General features: G+C 40.6%; 1 protein-coding gene across 2 annotated transcripts in view; it reads right to left on the minus strand.

The window, feature by feature from the left end:
• Positions 1-531: 531 nt before the first annotated feature.
• The window catches only part of LOC107523690 (nck-associated protein 1-like), a 39520-nt gene continuing 21993 nt past the window's right edge, over positions 532-18058 (minus strand). For both annotated transcript variants that reach the window (XM_060183903.1, XM_060183904.1), the window contains 7 exons: positions 8283-8375; positions 8055-8111; positions 5988-6130; positions 5503-5593; positions 3331-3468; positions 2223-2271; positions 532-746 (listed from right to left, as the gene is read on the minus strand). In XM_060183903.1, coding sequence (XP_060039886.1) covers positions 547-746; positions 2223-2271; positions 3331-3468; positions 5503-5593; positions 5988-6130; positions 8055-8111; positions 8283-8375 — 771 coding nt within the window. In that variant the 3' untranslated portion in view covers positions 532-546. The remainder of the gene's footprint in view (positions 747-2222; positions 2272-3330; positions 3469-5502; positions 5594-5987; positions 6131-8054; positions 8112-8282; positions 8376-18058) is intronic.

Here is an 18058-nt window from a genome sequence, read left to right on the forward strand (position 1 = left end):
ACTATCTGCCTGAAAATATTTGAATTTCCTATGGTGACATCCATCAGAACAGAAGTCATTTGAAGGGGGAAGGGGTCAGCAGCAATAGTGCTAAACAGAAAGTCTGTATCTCCATCTAGGTGATGTCAAAAACACGAACTATATGCAATGTTAATGAGTTGTACATTCAAAATTCATGCATTGCTCTACCTTGATATTTTATCTCAATAAATCTCTAGGGGAAAAAGGCGAAGATTCCTTTAAACTCTCCAAGATACACAGATAGATGGTTAGCACACATGTTAATGGTATCAAGTACATGGGCACGAGGACCTGGGTTCAAACCCCTGCTCTCCACCTGAAGGGGGTTAAGCTTCATGAGTGGTGAAGCAGGTCCTCAGAAGTCTCTGATTTTAACCTGTGGCATTACCTATAAAAGATAAGATCACCACTCTAGAAGGACAAATGTTCCAAAACAACTTGCTGGAACTGGTAAAATGGTACTGGCCTGTTTTCTTGCACAATATGGCCTTCTTCTAGCCCTGAAACTTCAGAAAGCCTACCAACTCATCTTCCCCAAAAGAAGATAAAATAACCAAAAGTTCCATACCCTCGGATGTTTACAAACAAATCTTCTGCAGCTTTATGGATGTGGAAAACTTCATCACGAAAGAGAGAGAGGCAAGAGCTACTCTGAAGAGCTAGCTTCCAAAGGTTCAGAGCTGTTGCGTCAGTATTTAGAATGCCATGGCACAAAATGAAGCCAACTTTGAATAGAAAGAAAAGTATATGCGAATTAGTAAGTATCTCAAAGCCAGATTCATTCAGTTGCAGGAGAGAAACTTTAAAAAAAAAATACAGAGACACAATAATTAAGGCTGTCAGGTGACAAATAATGATGCTTATACATACAAGGTTGGCTGCAACAATTTTCCTATACCTATGTATTTCAAAAAATTAAGCTTCTATTTATACATTGACCAAACAATAATAGCTTCACCTCAGAGTTGCGAAGGAAGCCATTTTTAACAAATGAGTGAAAGACGATTTCAAAATGACTCATGAGCGCACAGTACAGTAATCATCACAGCTGATGAAATAACTGGCAGAGCGAGCTGCTCTACTGTTCCATGTCGGCAGGAGGCATAGTGAGTGGCATCTCAAACTTTCTCAGCAACTTGGCAAGTAAGTCACACATGTATGTACATATGATCTCAAGTCACTGTCCTATCCATGGACAAGAACTGGTAGTAAGCTTTTATATTTGAAAAAAATGAAGATTCTACGACTTTCCTAATTGTAACACTATTCTAAAGTATTGGCACTAGACTTAGGCTCAACTATTAACCCTTAAGCTCCAATATTCTTTCAATCTAATTTGCTGCTGTCTACTGTAAAAATTCAGATACCTTTTACTATGTAAAAAGACTACACAAATGTCTGTTTGGTAACGTGCCCTTACACTAGACCATAAAGCTTTATCTGAGAAAATTTCACTGGGTTATTCAGTGACTAATATAGATGAGGAATTGTACTAGGACAGTGACAAACCAATTCAATCTTCTATGAAATGTCCCTCCAATTTCAGAAGTCACTTCCACAAGACTCCTGTCTTAGTCGTTAACATATAACCTGTCATTTCTCTTTTTATGCTAACTTCAGCCTTCATTTAAAGGGGCCACTATGCAAGCAAGCTGACAAGGCCCAGATTGTGGACTCTCTCATGCAGAAAGTTATCCCCACTTCCCTGAAATCCCTGAAATATATAAAAGTGATTTTCATAGAGCAGGGCCTCTAAATACAAGCTAATTGTTCTGCATCATCTCTAGATGAAGAAATGATTTAAACTAGTAAAAATATTTTCCTATCCCAGTTTTCTGTAGCACAGTTTCTATTTCTAAGAAATAAAATGCCTGTGTAGAAACTTAAAGCCTACTCACTCAAGAGAAACCATGCCACCTAGCCCTACTAACAAAATACTATCATACAATCTCTTTTCTCTGATAAAATAAGTAGAATTTCTTTTAAAGTTGAGCTTTGAAGGTTTTCTTGAGGAAATATAATGTAGGTCACGAGTGTCTGTCATTTGTCACCCACGAGGAGTAGGCTCTAATTCCACATCTAGAAGACAGACTACCTGTCACCACAGTCGGTAAGAGGACTGAATGCATGTAGATGGCTTTTAGCAATGACTTTTAACTTAAAACCTGAGGGGTAGAACAAAACTAACGCATTTTACTTACAGATAATCCATTTTTCCATTGCATCCAAAGAGAGATATTCACAAGGCATCTTAAAAAAAAAAGTTATTTATGATTAAAAGATACTAAAATATGCATTGAGTTGCTCTCCTCTTATTTTTGATAATTTTCAGTATCTAATTTTTAAAAATGTATTATTTACTTTGAATAGAGATAGAGAGAGGTTGAGAGGGAAGGGGGAGACAGAGAAGGGAAGAGAGAGACACCTGCAGCCCTGTTTCACCACTTTATCTGAAACCTCCCACCCCCCACCCCCACCCCCACAGGTGGGAACCAGGGGTTTGAACCTGGGTCCTTGTGCACTGTATTGTGCAACCTGTCTCCATCATCCAGTCCCCCCAATTCTTGACTTAAACACACCATAGCAAATTTGAAAAGCTGAATAAATACTTGTCTGTTTCACAGTTTGCTATATTGAAAAGAATACAATTCTAGTCAAGTTAAAAAAGATTTATATTCATAGATATTCACTGTCACAATTAAATCACTATGTGTGTGTGTATTCTATGTATACCTAACATAATAGGAAAAAAATTGAAAAGAAATATAACAGACTATAAAATTCATTTTTTCTAGTTAGTAAGTTCTAGAGTGATTTGTGGTTTTTTCTTAATAATTTTCTTCACCTTCCAAATTTTTTCCCATGAAAATGAAACTTTGAATTTAAAAAGATAACACTAAGTATATTAATTTAGCAACAGAATCTAGAAAATTAAAAATTTAAAGTTGTTTTTTTTTTGAAATCTTTATTTATTTTGAATAGAGACAGAAATTGTGAGGGGGAGGGGATATAGTGCAGAAGAGAGACAGAGAGACACCTGCAGCCCTGTTTCACTACTCGTGAAGCCTTCCCCCTACAGGTGGGGACCAGGGGCTTGAACCCGGATCCTTGCACACTGTAAAGTGCGCACTTAACCAGGTGCGCCACCACCTGGCCCCCCCCAAAAGTTAAAGCTTTAACTAGACTTTCACAATAAATTTCTGATAATGTGATAATAAATAGAAGAAAAACCACAACAGCACTTGTTACCTATTAATTTTTAAAGTATCTACTTGACTTTCATTCAAAAATGTAAAAATCAAACCATACAGTGTCAGACTGAGCAGGATTGAGCATAGTACTGGGCGCACTGATCAGACTCAGTAACTGGGCATTCCTCCACTGGTCAGCTGATAGATTCCTTCGAGGATACACCATCTGAAGAGAAATTAGTGCATCTGAAAGAGACTGTAAAACACAGAAGAAAATATATGAGTAAGAATGCCTTCCCCTTCTCAACTTAAATTCCAACTACAGTTGCTATGATGTGATCTAATGATGTGATCGTGAAACAGACTCAAATCACATTTTCTATGATATGAAATGGGCTGTTTCCCAAATCAATTTCATTTCATTTATTTTATTTTATGGTAGTTTGATATGATAGGCTCTGTCTCCAGGAAAAAGGTCAGTTGAGGAAATCATGTTACTTTCTAGAGGTCAAAATATTGGACAATCTTTGGAGCTTCATTTTAAAAGGGATAGGGAGCCCAGTGTGAGTCCTCGCTGTGTCATTTTTACTCTGATAGTTCTCACTGAAAGGAAAAAAAAAAAGAAAAAAAAATCCTTAAGATTATATATAACCAGAGAGTAGGGTGGTAGCACAGCGTGTTAAGTGCACGTGGTGCAAAGCCAAGGACCGGCGTAAGGATCCTGGTTCGAGCCCCCACCTGCAGGGGGATCGCTTCACAGGCGGTGAAGCAGGTCTGCAGGTGTCTATCTTTCTCTCCCCCTCTCTCCATTTCTCTCTGTCCTATCCAACAACAACAATAAAACAAGGGCAACAAAAGAGAATAAAATAAATTTAAAAAATATAAAAAAAGATTAACAAGTAACATCATACTTATTCCTAAAAAAATAAAATAAAATCTAATAAACATAGTGAATTGCTAAACCTCTATTTGCCATTTGGTCTGTTAATTATATTTTCATTATCAAGGTATTAATGTTTCATCTTCTCTATTTCCTACTTACTTTATTCTCTTTGCTTGTCCCTGCTTACTAGATATTCCAAACACAGTGATTATTTAATCTGATAGTACATAATTTGCCAAGGGAGTTTGTGTAGAATCCAGAATATTTACCTGAAGTATAAAAAACCCTAATATTTGGAAGGACCTAGGAATCTATATTTTTACTTTACTTCACCAAATGATCCTCAATATATTTCTTTTTTTTTTTTTTTTTTTTTTTAGTTCTGATGTTTTATTAAGTTTTTATATTGCTCATGCCATGAATTCATAGGGAATGGACTCCAGCAGCTCTGCTTCCTTTCCATTGGTTCTCACAAAGTGTGCTCCTCTGGGGGGGGGGGGGGGGGGGAGGCAGGCTAGCGCTGCAGTTGAACCCAATTTCCCTTCTCTTTGGCTTCCTTTTTTTCTGATCATTTTCCTCCACACGTTTCAAGAAGCTGTCTCTGCTCTTAGAGTGCTTAATATGCTCACTATGAACATGAATTCTCTTGGCAAGAATCTTGTCCTCGACTTGTTTGCTTACAACAATACCAAAAGCATGCTGGGTAACACTGTAGACTCCTCCAGTTTTGCCATGATGACGTTTGTGGGGCACTCCTTTTTGAACAATGCCCATGCCCTTTATATCTACAGTATCATCTTTCTTATAGATCCGCATACATGTGGCCAAAGGAACAACTCCATGTTTTCTAATCGGCCTAGAGAACATACAGCGGGTTCCTGTCCTCTTTCCCTTTGTGTTAGTCATTCTGGCGATTTACTGTGCGCAGTCTCCAGAGCCCACAGCACTTCCTCCATAGCCACGAGGCCACACCCCAAGCCGGTAGAACACTGGGCGCCAGGAGCCGTACCTGAGACGTACCAAATGATCCTCAATGTATTTCTAAATTAAACTAATGTTAGCAAATCCACTGATGAGTCTTTCTACTGCAACTCATAGATAGCGAGCGTTAACCATCAAGAAAAATAATCTAGATTAGAAAATAACTGGTCCAATCCAAATGAACAATTCTCTCCTCGAGTAGTTATAATAGCTAGTATATTTCAATAACTATAAATAGCTTTAAAAAGTTATGAAGTAGCTGATAAAAATGAGGCATAAAAACTCAGAAAAGCCAGATGGGTCCTGAGAAAAAGAAAGAAAGAAAAAAAAAAAGAGAGAGTAGGAAAAGCCATTCAGGGACAGGAGACTTATTACCCAACTCAGAGATAGGAGGTGACATTCGGCCTTCCACCAACCAGCTCTCACCTTGCTATGGGGTACAAATTCTTCCATCATCTTCTTTAAAGGGTTTTCATAATCCACAATCATCTGGCCAAGGCGTGGGTATTCTCGGTCACTTAAAACAGGCAGATACAATTTGAATAGGTAAATTATCAGATTGAGAATTTCAGACACACACAAGGCAGAGAAGAGTTGAGAGAGGGAGAGGGAGAGGGAGAGGGAGAGGGAGAGGGAGAGGGAGAGGGAGAGGGAGAGGGAGAGGGAGAGGGAGAGGCAGGGGCAGGGGCAGGGGCAGGGGCAGGGGCAGGGGCAGGGGCAGGGGCAGGGGCAGGGGCAGAGGGAGAGGGAGAGGGAGAGGGAGAGGGAGAGGGAGGAAAGTAAAGAAAAGAGCACCACCCAACTGGGACATGGTGGTGCCAGGGACTGAGCTGAGGTCTCTGTTGAGCCCAAGTGCTCACCAAGGAGCTAGCTTCCCTCACAAACATCTCTACAATTGCACTGACATCTACCTTGCTCCATGGGTCATTTCATGCGCATAGTTGTATAGTCCAATGATTGCCTTCCTCTCTTCAATTCGGGACAGCAGTATCATTAGTGTTGTGTAGGTTATGATCAAATCTAAGTAGTTCTTTGTTAAATCAAAGTTTACAGTCTAGGGGGGAAAAAAAGATTGTTAATCCTTTCTTATTTCACAAACTTTTGCTCAGAAGGTTGAAAAGCTTTTATTTTCTTTAGTTTCCCTCCTCCAGCTTAGTTTTGAAAACTAGGTGTGCAAGTAAAGAATATATATATATATATATATATTATGTATATAATATATATATATTTTTTAAAACATAAACACACACACATATCTTCATGAAAGATAAGAATTTCCTATTGATTTTTATCCCTATGCCTAAAATTCTACTTTTTTCCTTCCACCAAAAACATGATTAAGTTTTGGAGTACAGTAACAGCTATATGTATGGCACAATTCAATGAATGAGTTTATAACTACACGATTCGAACTAGCAAAGTTTAAAAGTCTAACCCAAACCAGTATAACAAACAGTACACAGCACATGACCCAGGTTTGAGCCTGGCCCCTAACTGCACTGAAAGTTTCAGTATTGTGGTCTTTCCTCTCTCGCTCTCTCTACTGGGGGTTAGGGGGGCAGGAAACTAAGTCTGTGGAATATTCATAAGGAAGTAATTCCCATTAAGTCAGTGAAGATGCTTTTGCACTTCAAATTCTTGTATTTATAATTGTCTAAGGAAAGTTCTATCGAGTATACCCATTAGAGAGAAAAAGCATTATCTGCTTAGTTTTTAAGTGGGCCTACTGAACTGTTAAACGCAACGGCAATTCTCCAATACATATAAACTGACAAATAACTAAGTAGAAAATCTAGGGCTAGGGAGATAGTATGATGCTTATTCAAATGACTTCCATGCCTGAAGCTCTAAAGTCCCAGGTTTAATCTCCAGCACCACTATAAGCCAGTTGAGCACTGCTCTGGTCCCTCTCTGTGTATCTCTCTCATTAAAGTAAATAAAACATTAAAGAGAGAATACAGCTGGGGAGATAGCCCAGAGACAGTGCATAGAACTTACAAGTCTGAAAGGCCAGTTTCTACCACCAGCATCAGCATCATATATGCCATAACTGATCAGTGCTCTAGTCTCTTTCTTATCTCTTTCTCTTCCCAGCCACCCCCTTCTCTCATAAAATTTACACCTTTAAAGATATAAAACTTTCAAGGGACCAGGTGCTGGTTCACCTGGTAGAGCACACATATTGATATGCACAAGAACTAGAGTTCAAAGCCCCAGTCCCCACCTGGTCTCTACAGTCTGTGTGTGTGTGTGTGTGTGTGTGTGTGTGTGTGTGTGTGTGTGTGTGTGTGTGTGTGTGTGTGTAAACAGACAAACAGAAAAATATTTTTAAGTACTTAGCATATTTTTTTTTTTGCCTCCAGGGTTATCACTGGGGCTTGGTGCCTGTACTACGAACCCACTACTCCTAGAGGCTATTTTTTCCCCTTTGTTGACCTTGTTGTTTATTGTTGTGGTTATTATTGTTGTTATTGATGTCATCGTTGGATAGGACAGAGAGAAATGGAGAGAGATGAGGAAGATAGAGAGGGAGAGAGAAGGACAGACACCTGCAGACCTGCTTCACCACTTGTGAAGTGACTCCCCTGCAGGTGGGGAGCCGGGGGCTCGAATCAAGACCCTTATGCCGGTCCCTGCGCTTTGCATCATGTGTGCTTAACATGCTATGCTACTGCCTGGCCCCCCACTTCTCCTATTTTTAAAAGACTATTTTATATATATGCATAATAGAAAGACTCAGAGCACCAACTACCTCTCACAAATGTTCATGTATTCAAGTCCTGTGTTCTAGGGCTTGAGTGAACTATCTGTATTTAAACTCTTTACTTTAAAACCAGCTAAAAAAAAAAAAAAGGCCATTTTCTAATGCTAGAACACTATGTGCAAGTTATATAAACGTCTCGCAAAAGCATCTGGCACATTTAGTACTACTGGGAACACATAGGGAAATTGAAAATCTTTATGAAAATGACACTTACAATATCAAAGAAGACTTGGCAAACATCAATAGTATTCAGCAACTCACAAACATGATCCTGGAAATAAAGTATCATTTTAATAATTCATCTATAAAAATTAAATTCAGAGAATATACAAAAGAGGGTGTGTTTTAAAACTGAGTTCAAAGGAATTCTAATTGTACTATCTACAAACAGTAATTAACAAATCCATCTCTGAAATACTAAATTTCATATCAAAACACGTACCTTAAATTCCATCACATCTACAAATGTGAAGTAATATAATGCCAGATTTTTCAGAATCTCTGATTTTTCTTTCTGCAGTTGTGCTAGCTGTTGCTGTGAAGACAAAATTACAACACATTGTTCACAGAAAACAAAAGCAATTTCTCTACAAAATATCTTCTCTTATGATTGCTATATGGAAGCAGAAGCTTTAGGAACAATGTTTATAGGTAATTAGGGCTTTTAAAAAAAAAGTACTTGAGACAGCAATAGCTAATAGTGATCAGCAACTGACAGTGTGAGGCTAAAAAACAAGGCAAAGCAGATTAGTACCAAGCTATCCCACTACTGAAGAAAACTGAGAGATGGTAGGGAAAAATAACCATCAAACTCTTCCAAAAAAAAAAATCAAACTCATGAGCATGGTCACACTACTAGAAGTGGGAAGAAAGAAAATGAGAAATAGTTTAACTTACACTACGGAAAACAATATGCTTTATAAGTTTGGAACTTACCAAAAAAGAACATCCAGGCAAAGCCACGTTACGCATGCAAAATAAAATGTAGATACAAACATAAAATACAGTAACGGTGCCCTGACCAGGTTCACAAAACACAATAATATATTGAACAAAAGCAAAAACTGTAATGGAAAAGAAATGAAGAAGAAGCAGAACTCGAGTTAACACACCGGTCAACACACGAGAGAGGAAAATGTGAAAGCAAAAGACAGATACTGCTTCAAAATCAACTGTGACTACATTTACAGAAGTCCTGCGCTTCCTTTTGAACATTTTCGTGTATTTCCTGAAAGAATCCAGCACACTCTTGTTTGCTTGTTCTGCCTCCAGGGTTATGGCTGGGGCCGCGGCTCCTGGCTGCCTTTTTTTTTTTTTTTTAATTGGATAGGACAGAAATGGAGAGAGGAGGAGAGACAGAGAGACATCTGCAGACCTGCTTCACCTCTTGTGACGCAACCCTCCTGAAGGTGGGGAGCCGGGGGCTCAAACCCAGATCCTTGAGCTTCATATTATGTGCACTTAACCCGGTGCGCCACCGCCCGGCCCCCATCCAGTATGTCTAATGCTCCATTTCATAAGAATATAACATCAAGGGAACTCCCTCCCCCCGCAAAAAATAAAATAAAATAAAACTATAAAAAGGCTATTTAAAACAGCAAGCACATGGGTCGGCATATCCAAATAGTGCAGTCCTGGAATAGGCTACAGGGAGAGCTGGGTGGTGGTGGGGTGTGTGCTGTGAAGCTATGACCTGCAACCCTACAACCTTGTAACCTGCACAATAGTTACGTAAAAAATCTTTAATGCCTGGCACTGTGAGAGGACCCAGGCTTAGCCCATGGCACTACCAGAAGCCAGAGTTGAGTAGTGCTATGGTTTAAAATAATAATAATAAAATAATGATTATTAAAATTTAAAAAATTGATTTAAGGTAGATATGTCTACAATAAAGTATCTCCTTACTCTCCCTAAATGTCAGGAAAGTTAAGATGTATAGAGCAATATAATAACTGTCTGTCTTTGTTTCATCTATGAGTATTTTATTCTGAACAGTATATTGTTAGGAGTCAGGTGGTGGCGCACCTGGTTAAGTGCATGCATTACCATAGTTCAAGCCCTGGTCCCCACCTGCAGGGAGGTACTTCATGAATGGTGAAACAGGATTGCAGGTGTCTCTCTGTCTCTTCCTATCTCCCTCTCCCTCCCCACACAAATGGTGAAGCAGGTCTGCAGGTGTCTTATCTTTCTCTCCCCGTGTCTTCCCCTCCTCTCTCCATTTCTCTCTGTCCTATCCAACAACAATAACTACAATAAAAAGGGGGCAACAAAAGGGAATAAATAATTATTAAAAAGAGAAAAGAAATGAGGTGTTATCTACATAACTGAAGCAAAGATATGAAATTTAGCAATATAGACTAAAGTGATCTCTATTCCACTTTCTAATCAAATGAACTTGTTTCAGGAAAAACTGCCTTCAGGACACAATTGGTCAAATTAAAGCACACTGACAGAGCAAATTTATCATTAGTGCTATGAGATCACGAGTTACATGTAGTAGTACAGTGTGGTTAGCCGGGTGCAACACTGCTTTGTTTAAAACACATCACAAAGGTGGAGAGACAGAGGAAGAACAAAGTGGGTGGAGATGGTCGAGTGCCCCAACAGATACCACTCTGTGTCCATCACAAGTATGACACTGGGGTACTGGCCAATATAAATGAAGCTGGCCCTCTGCACTTGGTTCTAATGTCTTTTTTAATTGACAGCTTTTTTTTTTTGCCCATAAACTGGGTACATTAAAACAAATCAAGCGTTTTTACTAATTAGATGCCATCACTGTACTCTCTAGTCATACTATGCTATGGCAAGGGGACACACTTAGGATGGACTTCTTAAAAAATATCAATTTACCTGTCAGTAAGTACCTTCTACTTACAATGTGTTAGAAAACATACTTGTTTAATTTGTCTATATAAACTCAACAAGCTTGAGCTTAGTAAGAGCCAGTTTCTCTCTGAATAAACTCATTTATCCTAAGAAACTTTTTTGCAACCCCTTTTGTTGCCCTTGTTTTATTGTTGTTGTAGTTATTATTGTTGATGATGTTGTTGTTGGATAGTACAGAGAGAAATGGAGAGAGGAGGGGTAGACAGAGGGGGAGAAAAAGACACACCTGCAGATCTCCTTCACTGCCTGTGAAGCGACTCCTCTGCAGGTGGGGAGCCGGGGGACTGGAACCGGGATCCGCACGCCGGTCCTTGTGCTTTGCACCACGTGCGCTTAACCCGCAGCGCTAACTCCCGATCCCAGAAACTATTTTTGATTGCTCAAAATGATGGTTTGTTTTTTTTTCAGCTTTACTGAGGTACACTTTATATGTCACAAAATCCACTCATCCTAAGTGAACAAATAAGTAAGTCTAGCTAATTTATAGTCATGCAACAATGCCCGAGTATTTCATTATTCGGAAGTTCCTTTGTGTTTATTTACAGTTAACTATACTCTCACACCCAACTTTCAACAACTATATATGCTTTCTGTCTCAATTAATTTGCTTTTTATAAACATTTCCTCTAAGAGAGAATCATATAATACGTACCTTTCGTGCCTAGCTATTTCACTTAGCCCAATGTTTCTGGAGCCCACTCATGCTAACGTCTCAGTAGCTTGCTCCTTTCACTGCTGATTAAATGGATTTTGCTTCTTTATTCATCAGTGAATGAGTATTTGTACTGCTTGTGGTTCTGAGCTACCATGAATTATGAATGCTGCTATAAACAGTCCTTTACGTGGACATGTGCTTTCATTTTTGTCAGAAAGATACTTAGGAGGGAACTGCTTCTTTCCTTGATTTCAGATGTGATTCAAAGAGACAAGTGATATGAAAAGTTACGTCTGGATAAATGAAGGGTTAGAGTGATATTATTCACTCAGTAAACAAATACACCAACCTATATTATCAATCATTATGAAAAGGGCTGGGGACAAAACTCAATAAAATGCTGACCCTGATACTAAATAAGCATGGGAGATAGCGTGATGGTTACGCAAAACAACTCTCATGCCTGAGGCTCTAAGATCACAGGTTCAATCCCCTGCACCACCATAAGCCAAAGCTGAGCAGTGCTTCAGTGAAAGAAAAAAAGTGTAGTTTAATGGGGAGTATTACTTTTGTATTAAGAAGGCCACAATAAGTCAGAGTTCCTAAAAGTTAGGGTATGGTGAACAAGAAACTAAGCAAGGACACTGAACTGAAAGAGCACCCAGATACTAATTTTGCCATATGATCACATACTGACAAGAGATTATGGACACACAGTTATGACTAAACTGTCTTGGTGACTACACAATTTTTATTTATCATTCTTGAGAGATTTGAAGGCAAAGTTAAATGGCATCAAAGGGAATATAACTCCTACTTAATATCTGTAACAGTTTTAATATCTACTCATCAATTCTTTGAACTCAAGAGGAACCTCCAATCCATTCAACCTTTTTTACTGCTGCTTATTCTTTCATATCCTATTTCCTTTCAGATCCATCCTAAAAGTAAATACAGTTCACCAGCATTGTTACTCCTTCCCCCTCTCCCCCTCTATTATAACTGTCTGATAAAATCCACAATAGAAGAAAGTATGCAGATGCGGAGCCAGGTGGTGGCACACCCAGCAGAGAACACCTATCACAGCACACCAAGAGCCAGGTTCAAGCCCCCAGTCCTCCCCCTGCAGATAGCAAGCTTCACCAACAGTGGAGTAGTGCTGCAGGAGTCTCAGTGAATAAAGTGTTGGATTCTCAAATATGAGGTTTCAAGTTCAAGCCTCAGCATCACATCTGCCAGAGCAACACTCTAGTTGTCTTTCTCTCAAAGCAGCAAACAGGCATGCATGTGCTGACTTGATTTCAACCTGAATATCATTAACCAAAAAACTAAGAATCTGCATGACTTCCTCTCCACTGCCAGTTAACACGTCCGCTCTCCTCCATGATGATTCTGCCCCTCCTCAAACACCTGATATTTCTTCTTCATATTCACTCAGCTTAGTGCCAGCTTGAACTCTTCATTTACATGTAATATAGATCATTCAACATCTCCGTGCAGATTTCAAGAAAAGCTATTAAACACAACAGATTTAATAGTGAACTTCTGAATATCATTCCTTCTGTTACACCCATACCAAACTTATTTCTCATTTCCTTATCCCCAATAAATTCTGATGTTTTTTTTTTCACGTCCAAAATCCCAGGGTCTTAATTTCTCATTGTCTCAGACATCTCACATCCAATGTCTGAGCAAATATTATAGACTCTAGCTTCAAAATATGAATACCAAGGATACCAAGAATAGAAACTCCTTGTGGCTCAACCTTCAAAATAATCTAAACTACAAATGTTTTTCATCTAACCACCCTGGTCTACGTCAGTATCAGTTCTCATCCCAGTGACTGCAAATCACCTAGTCTGCCTGCTTTCACCTAACCAATCAAATACAACGATTAATGGTATATGGCTTCACTCCTGCACGAGTCTCCTTCAACGACAGCTCAACTCAGTCACAGGCTTGGCCAGAGCACTTAGGGCCGTCTAGAATGCCCTGATATCCCTACCTTACAAGCACTCAGACCCCACAAGCACATGTGCAAGCTTTCTTCCCCCTGCACCAGAGCAGTGCACAGCTGACTTAATGGACTTAATGGGAGGGGGCACACCTGAACCCAGGACTTTGGCGTCTCAGGCGGGGAAGTCCTTCCTATCTCCCCACACCTCACAATCATTCTGTCCACCCAGAACCTCTACTCCCTGTTCCCTGAAGATGTCAGGCATATTTGGAACTGTTTATCAGCACCAAATGCTCTTGCTTCAACTCACCTCACTTTTTCATATCTTTAAAATCTCTGGGAGTCAGGTAGTAGCAAAGTGGCTTTAGCGCACATGGCACAAAGCACAAGGACTGGCGTAAAGATCCCGGTTCGAACCCCCAGCACTCCACCTGCAGGGGGGTCCTTTCACAGGCGGTGAAGCAGGTCTGCAGATGTCTCTCTTACTCTCCCCCTCTGTCTTCCCCATCTCTCTCTATTTCTCTCTGTCCTATCTAACAACAATGACATCAATAACAATAACTAAAACAACAATGAAAAACAACAAGGGCAACAAAAGGGAAAATAAATAAGTATTTAAAAAATCTCTATCTTAATTTAAAAAAAAATATCTTCAGACTGGGGAGGAAATTCAAGGTGTTAGGGGCATAGGGTCTGCGTAGGTGTGGACTTAGTTCAATCCTTAGCGCCACCAGAAATCAGAGTTAAGCAGTGTTTCGGTGTTAGCTTTCACACACAAAAATAAACAACCGAATAACACTTTTATTTTATTTTATTTTAAAGATATTATTTCCAGAATAGAGAGATCAAGAGGGAAGAAGACTGAGGGCAGGAGAGAGGCAGGGTACCTGCAGCACTGCTTCACCACTCACACTCAGGAAGCTTTGGGCATGCAGGCGGGCACTGGGCGCTCGACCCTGGTCCTCCCACATTATAACACGTGCACTCCACTGGGTGCACCACTCCCCCGCCCCCAATCAATCTCTCTGTCTCTGCCTCCACACGTGCCCCTGCAATCAGTCTTCTTTCTTTTCCCCTTCAGGGTTGTCGCTGGGGCTCAGTGCCTGCAGTACGAATCCACTGCTCCTGGAGGCCATTTTTTTTGCATTTTTGTTGTCCTTGTTGTTGTTATTGTTATTGCTGTTGGATAGAACTGAGAGAAATCGAGACAGGAGGGGAGCCAGAGGCTCAAACTTAACTCGCTGCTGCTACTGCCTAGCCCTCACAACCCATCTTTTTTAACAAAAACGTCTGCACTAATGCTTCCTCCTCAGTGAAGCCTCCCCTGCTCATCTGTAAGTCACCATCACCCCACTATCTACCCTGCTGTCCTTCTCAGAACTCACCTTCACCTGGTGTTATGCTCCTGTTCTTTCAAATATCTCTACCTAACAGGACGTAAGGTCCGTAAGGGCAGTGATGTGATGTGTGCCACGCTGGATACTCCCTCCCAGAAGAGGTCTAGGGTCACAGAGGCACTCAGTAAATGCTTTAAATGTAAAAAATGAGAGGTAGCGTGTTAGGTAGAGTGTCTGCATTGCCATGGCTATGACTCAGGTTCGAGCTCCAGCACTACAAGGCAAGTACTATGGTGGCAAAGAAAGCTTCAGTGCTGTGATGTCTCTTTCTCTCCTTATGGAAATGAAAAGAAAAAACAAAGCGGCCCAGAACGGTTTCACTGCCCAAGGCCCCAGTCCTACCCAAACTAAACAAATAAATGGAGGGGGCTATGGCAACACATACAGGCTAATACCTAAAGATGGGCTTGAGAAAGAATTAGACATCTCTCTAGTGAAAGAATATAGGGGCCTGCTATATGCCCAGATTCAAGTCTGGCACCTACCACATTCAAGAAAACTTCAGAGAGAGGGGGGGGGGGGGGAGAGGTGTACATGTACAGGAGGACTAAAAAAAACTGAAGGGTATCTGTGAGGCTTTTTTTTTTTTTTCTTTTTTTCCTTTTTTCTCCTTTCTCCAACTCTACTCCATCCCAGTCCATCCCAGGCCATGAAGACAGGGGCTCAAGTCTGAGGAACCTGCAGATGCTACCACGAGGCCAACCTGACTGTCCTGGGCAGACGCCCTCACCAGTGTGTCCCGGAACCTCCCCTCCCCAGAGCCCTGCCCCACTAGGGACAGACAGAAACAGGCTGGGGGTGTGGATCCACGTGGCAACATTCATGTCCAGTGGAGAAGCAACGACAGAAGCCAGACCTCCCACCTTCTGCTCCCCAAGAGAATCTCGGTCCAGACTCTCAGAGAGGGAGAAATGTTAGGGGAAGATGACCAGAGGGCTCTGAACTCCAATTTCATGGGGACCTGGAGAGAGAAGACAGAAGGAAGGAAGGGCATGCACAAGTGGCAACAGGTGTAGGTGTGACCTAGAGGAAGAGGAAGAGGAGGCAGGACCATAGGGAAAAGGGGGGGGCAAGTTCAGGGGCCAGGGTGGTGGTGTACCTGGTCAAGCACACCTAGTACTATGCACAGGACCCAGGCTTGAGCCCATGCTACCCACCTGCAGCTCCCAGAAGGCTTCACGAGGGATAAAACAGGTCTGCAGGTGTCTCTCTTTCCCTCCCTATCCTGCTCCTCCCTCTCAATTTCTCTCTGTCCTATACAATGAAAAGAAAACAAACAAAACAAAGAAATAAAGGAAGGGGAAAAAAAAAAAAAGGGAGGTTTGTAGTGCTGGTACTGAGTCCCAGTGATAACCCTGGAGACAAAAAAAAAAAATTAAAAACGGGCAAATATATATACAAGTAGTTATAGAAATAACAGTCAACCCATATCTGTGACCTTGGAAGAACTACAGCAGTTTCCCATGGAAGGAATGGGACATAGAATTCTGGGGGTGGGAGCGGCATGGAATTATACTACTGTTATCTCCTAATTTTGTAAATCAATTTTAAATCACTAATAAAATAAAATTTAAAAATGCAATTACCTATAGTTCCCCACACTTAGTCTATTCTACAGCCGAGAGTGGGGATTTTCAGTATACTTACTAGCTATATATCCTTGGCTAAAGACCATTTGCGTATATATTAAAATAGTTTTAAGTCAAGCTAAATATTAGGAAAAAGAACAAGCACTTGAGACATCTGTTAATTATTCTATTATACTTTCTTTTGCTGTTTTTTATTTTGGATTTTGGCAAGTAACTTAACAGAAGCAAGAACAGACGTATGTGAAAAGGGATGTTAAGGCTGGCTAAAATTAGTCTATCTTGTGCTTAAAGCTTCATCTTAACTTTTAGCTTTAGAAAGAAAAAACAAAGACTGGAGTAGGGCACCGGGTAGGATGGGACACAGTCTTTTGTTGGTGGGAATGGTGTTTATGTACACTCCTATTAATTTGTAGTCATATAAACCACTATTTAATTAATATGAGAGGGAAAAAATTGATTGTATGTCTCAAAGTTTTGAAAGCACAGACTGAGTCTTTTTAATACATAGGCTGAGTCTTTGATATGCTGACTCTCTCAAAAGCCTAGACCAGGAAGAACAGAAGTAACCAGTGGCACAGCTATACACAAATAATGTCAAAGGTAAATTATGGTGATGTTGGGTATTATACAGCAAATCCTAACAAAGGGATTTTCCAAAGTTAACCCAATTACCAAATAATGGGATGATAACAATAACTATCTATTATCTTCTTGAACCCTAAGACAGCAGGAACCTCACATTTCCATTATAGAGCCTATATTCCCCCAGTCCTGGAACCTCTAGGGTGGGGCCCACTTCCTGCATGCTTCTCTCAATTTATACCAAATGATATTGCATCCGCTGATCCCAACCTAATGAACGCAACAAGTACCACCTCAGCATGCTTAACTTCAGACTGTGTCCAGAGATGTCAGGCGTGGAATGTCAACCCCTTAGCCTCATTACTCGGTGAGACCTTTCCTTTCATAGGCTTCTCTAATCCCATTCTAGGTGGTTCACTTCCTAACAAAGTCCCAAAACCTAGATATAGACCAGGTCCAATGAGATAGAGCATATGTTCACACGTATCCATAAACTAGGGCAAAATATATACCTGAAAGCAAAAGTACACAATAGTCTGCAGTGAGTCAGTATAAAGTTCCTAATGAAATAGTGTCTAACTAGACTTAGATACCCTCCTCACTTACTTCCTATTACAGTTCTCTCACTCCAAAGCTAACCTTAGCAAAGCAAGGACTGCAAAGCTGAATAAGGGCAAGAGACTGGCATACTTTAATGATGACTCTTTAGTCACTATCAGGCCACCCCATCAAGCTGGGGCCCTTTTTGGGGAGTCCCGAGATTCCCAAACAGACATGATGGGCCTAGACCGCAAATAAATCCCTCTCTCCATTGTTACAGGTCATCTCTATCAGGAAAAACAAAATAGACCCCTTTGTAGGTCCCACATAGGACATTGCCCTCAACTTGGATCAATAACGGTAGAGAATGTTCCATCCTCCGAAGAGAGGCTGGACAGCATACTCTATGCTACACCTGAGGAAGATGGGTCGATATTGGAGCAGCTTGGAATGTTCCTACTCATGACCACAGACTGTGAGCTCAGATCTACAGGGATGCAGAGGTCACATAGGCTCCTAAGCTGAATATGGGCCCCAGATCACATCAAATCCATGGGGTTTACAGTTAACAATATTTATACCCCTTCCCCATATTAGGGAGCTACTCTC

The sequence above is a fragment of the Erinaceus europaeus genome, unplaced genomic scaffold, assembly GCF_950295315.1.
Source record: "Erinaceus europaeus unplaced genomic scaffold, mEriEur2.1 scaffold_341, whole genome shotgun sequence".
NCBI classification, from domain to species: domain Eukaryota; kingdom Metazoa; phylum Chordata; class Mammalia; order Eulipotyphla; family Erinaceidae; genus Erinaceus; species Erinaceus europaeus.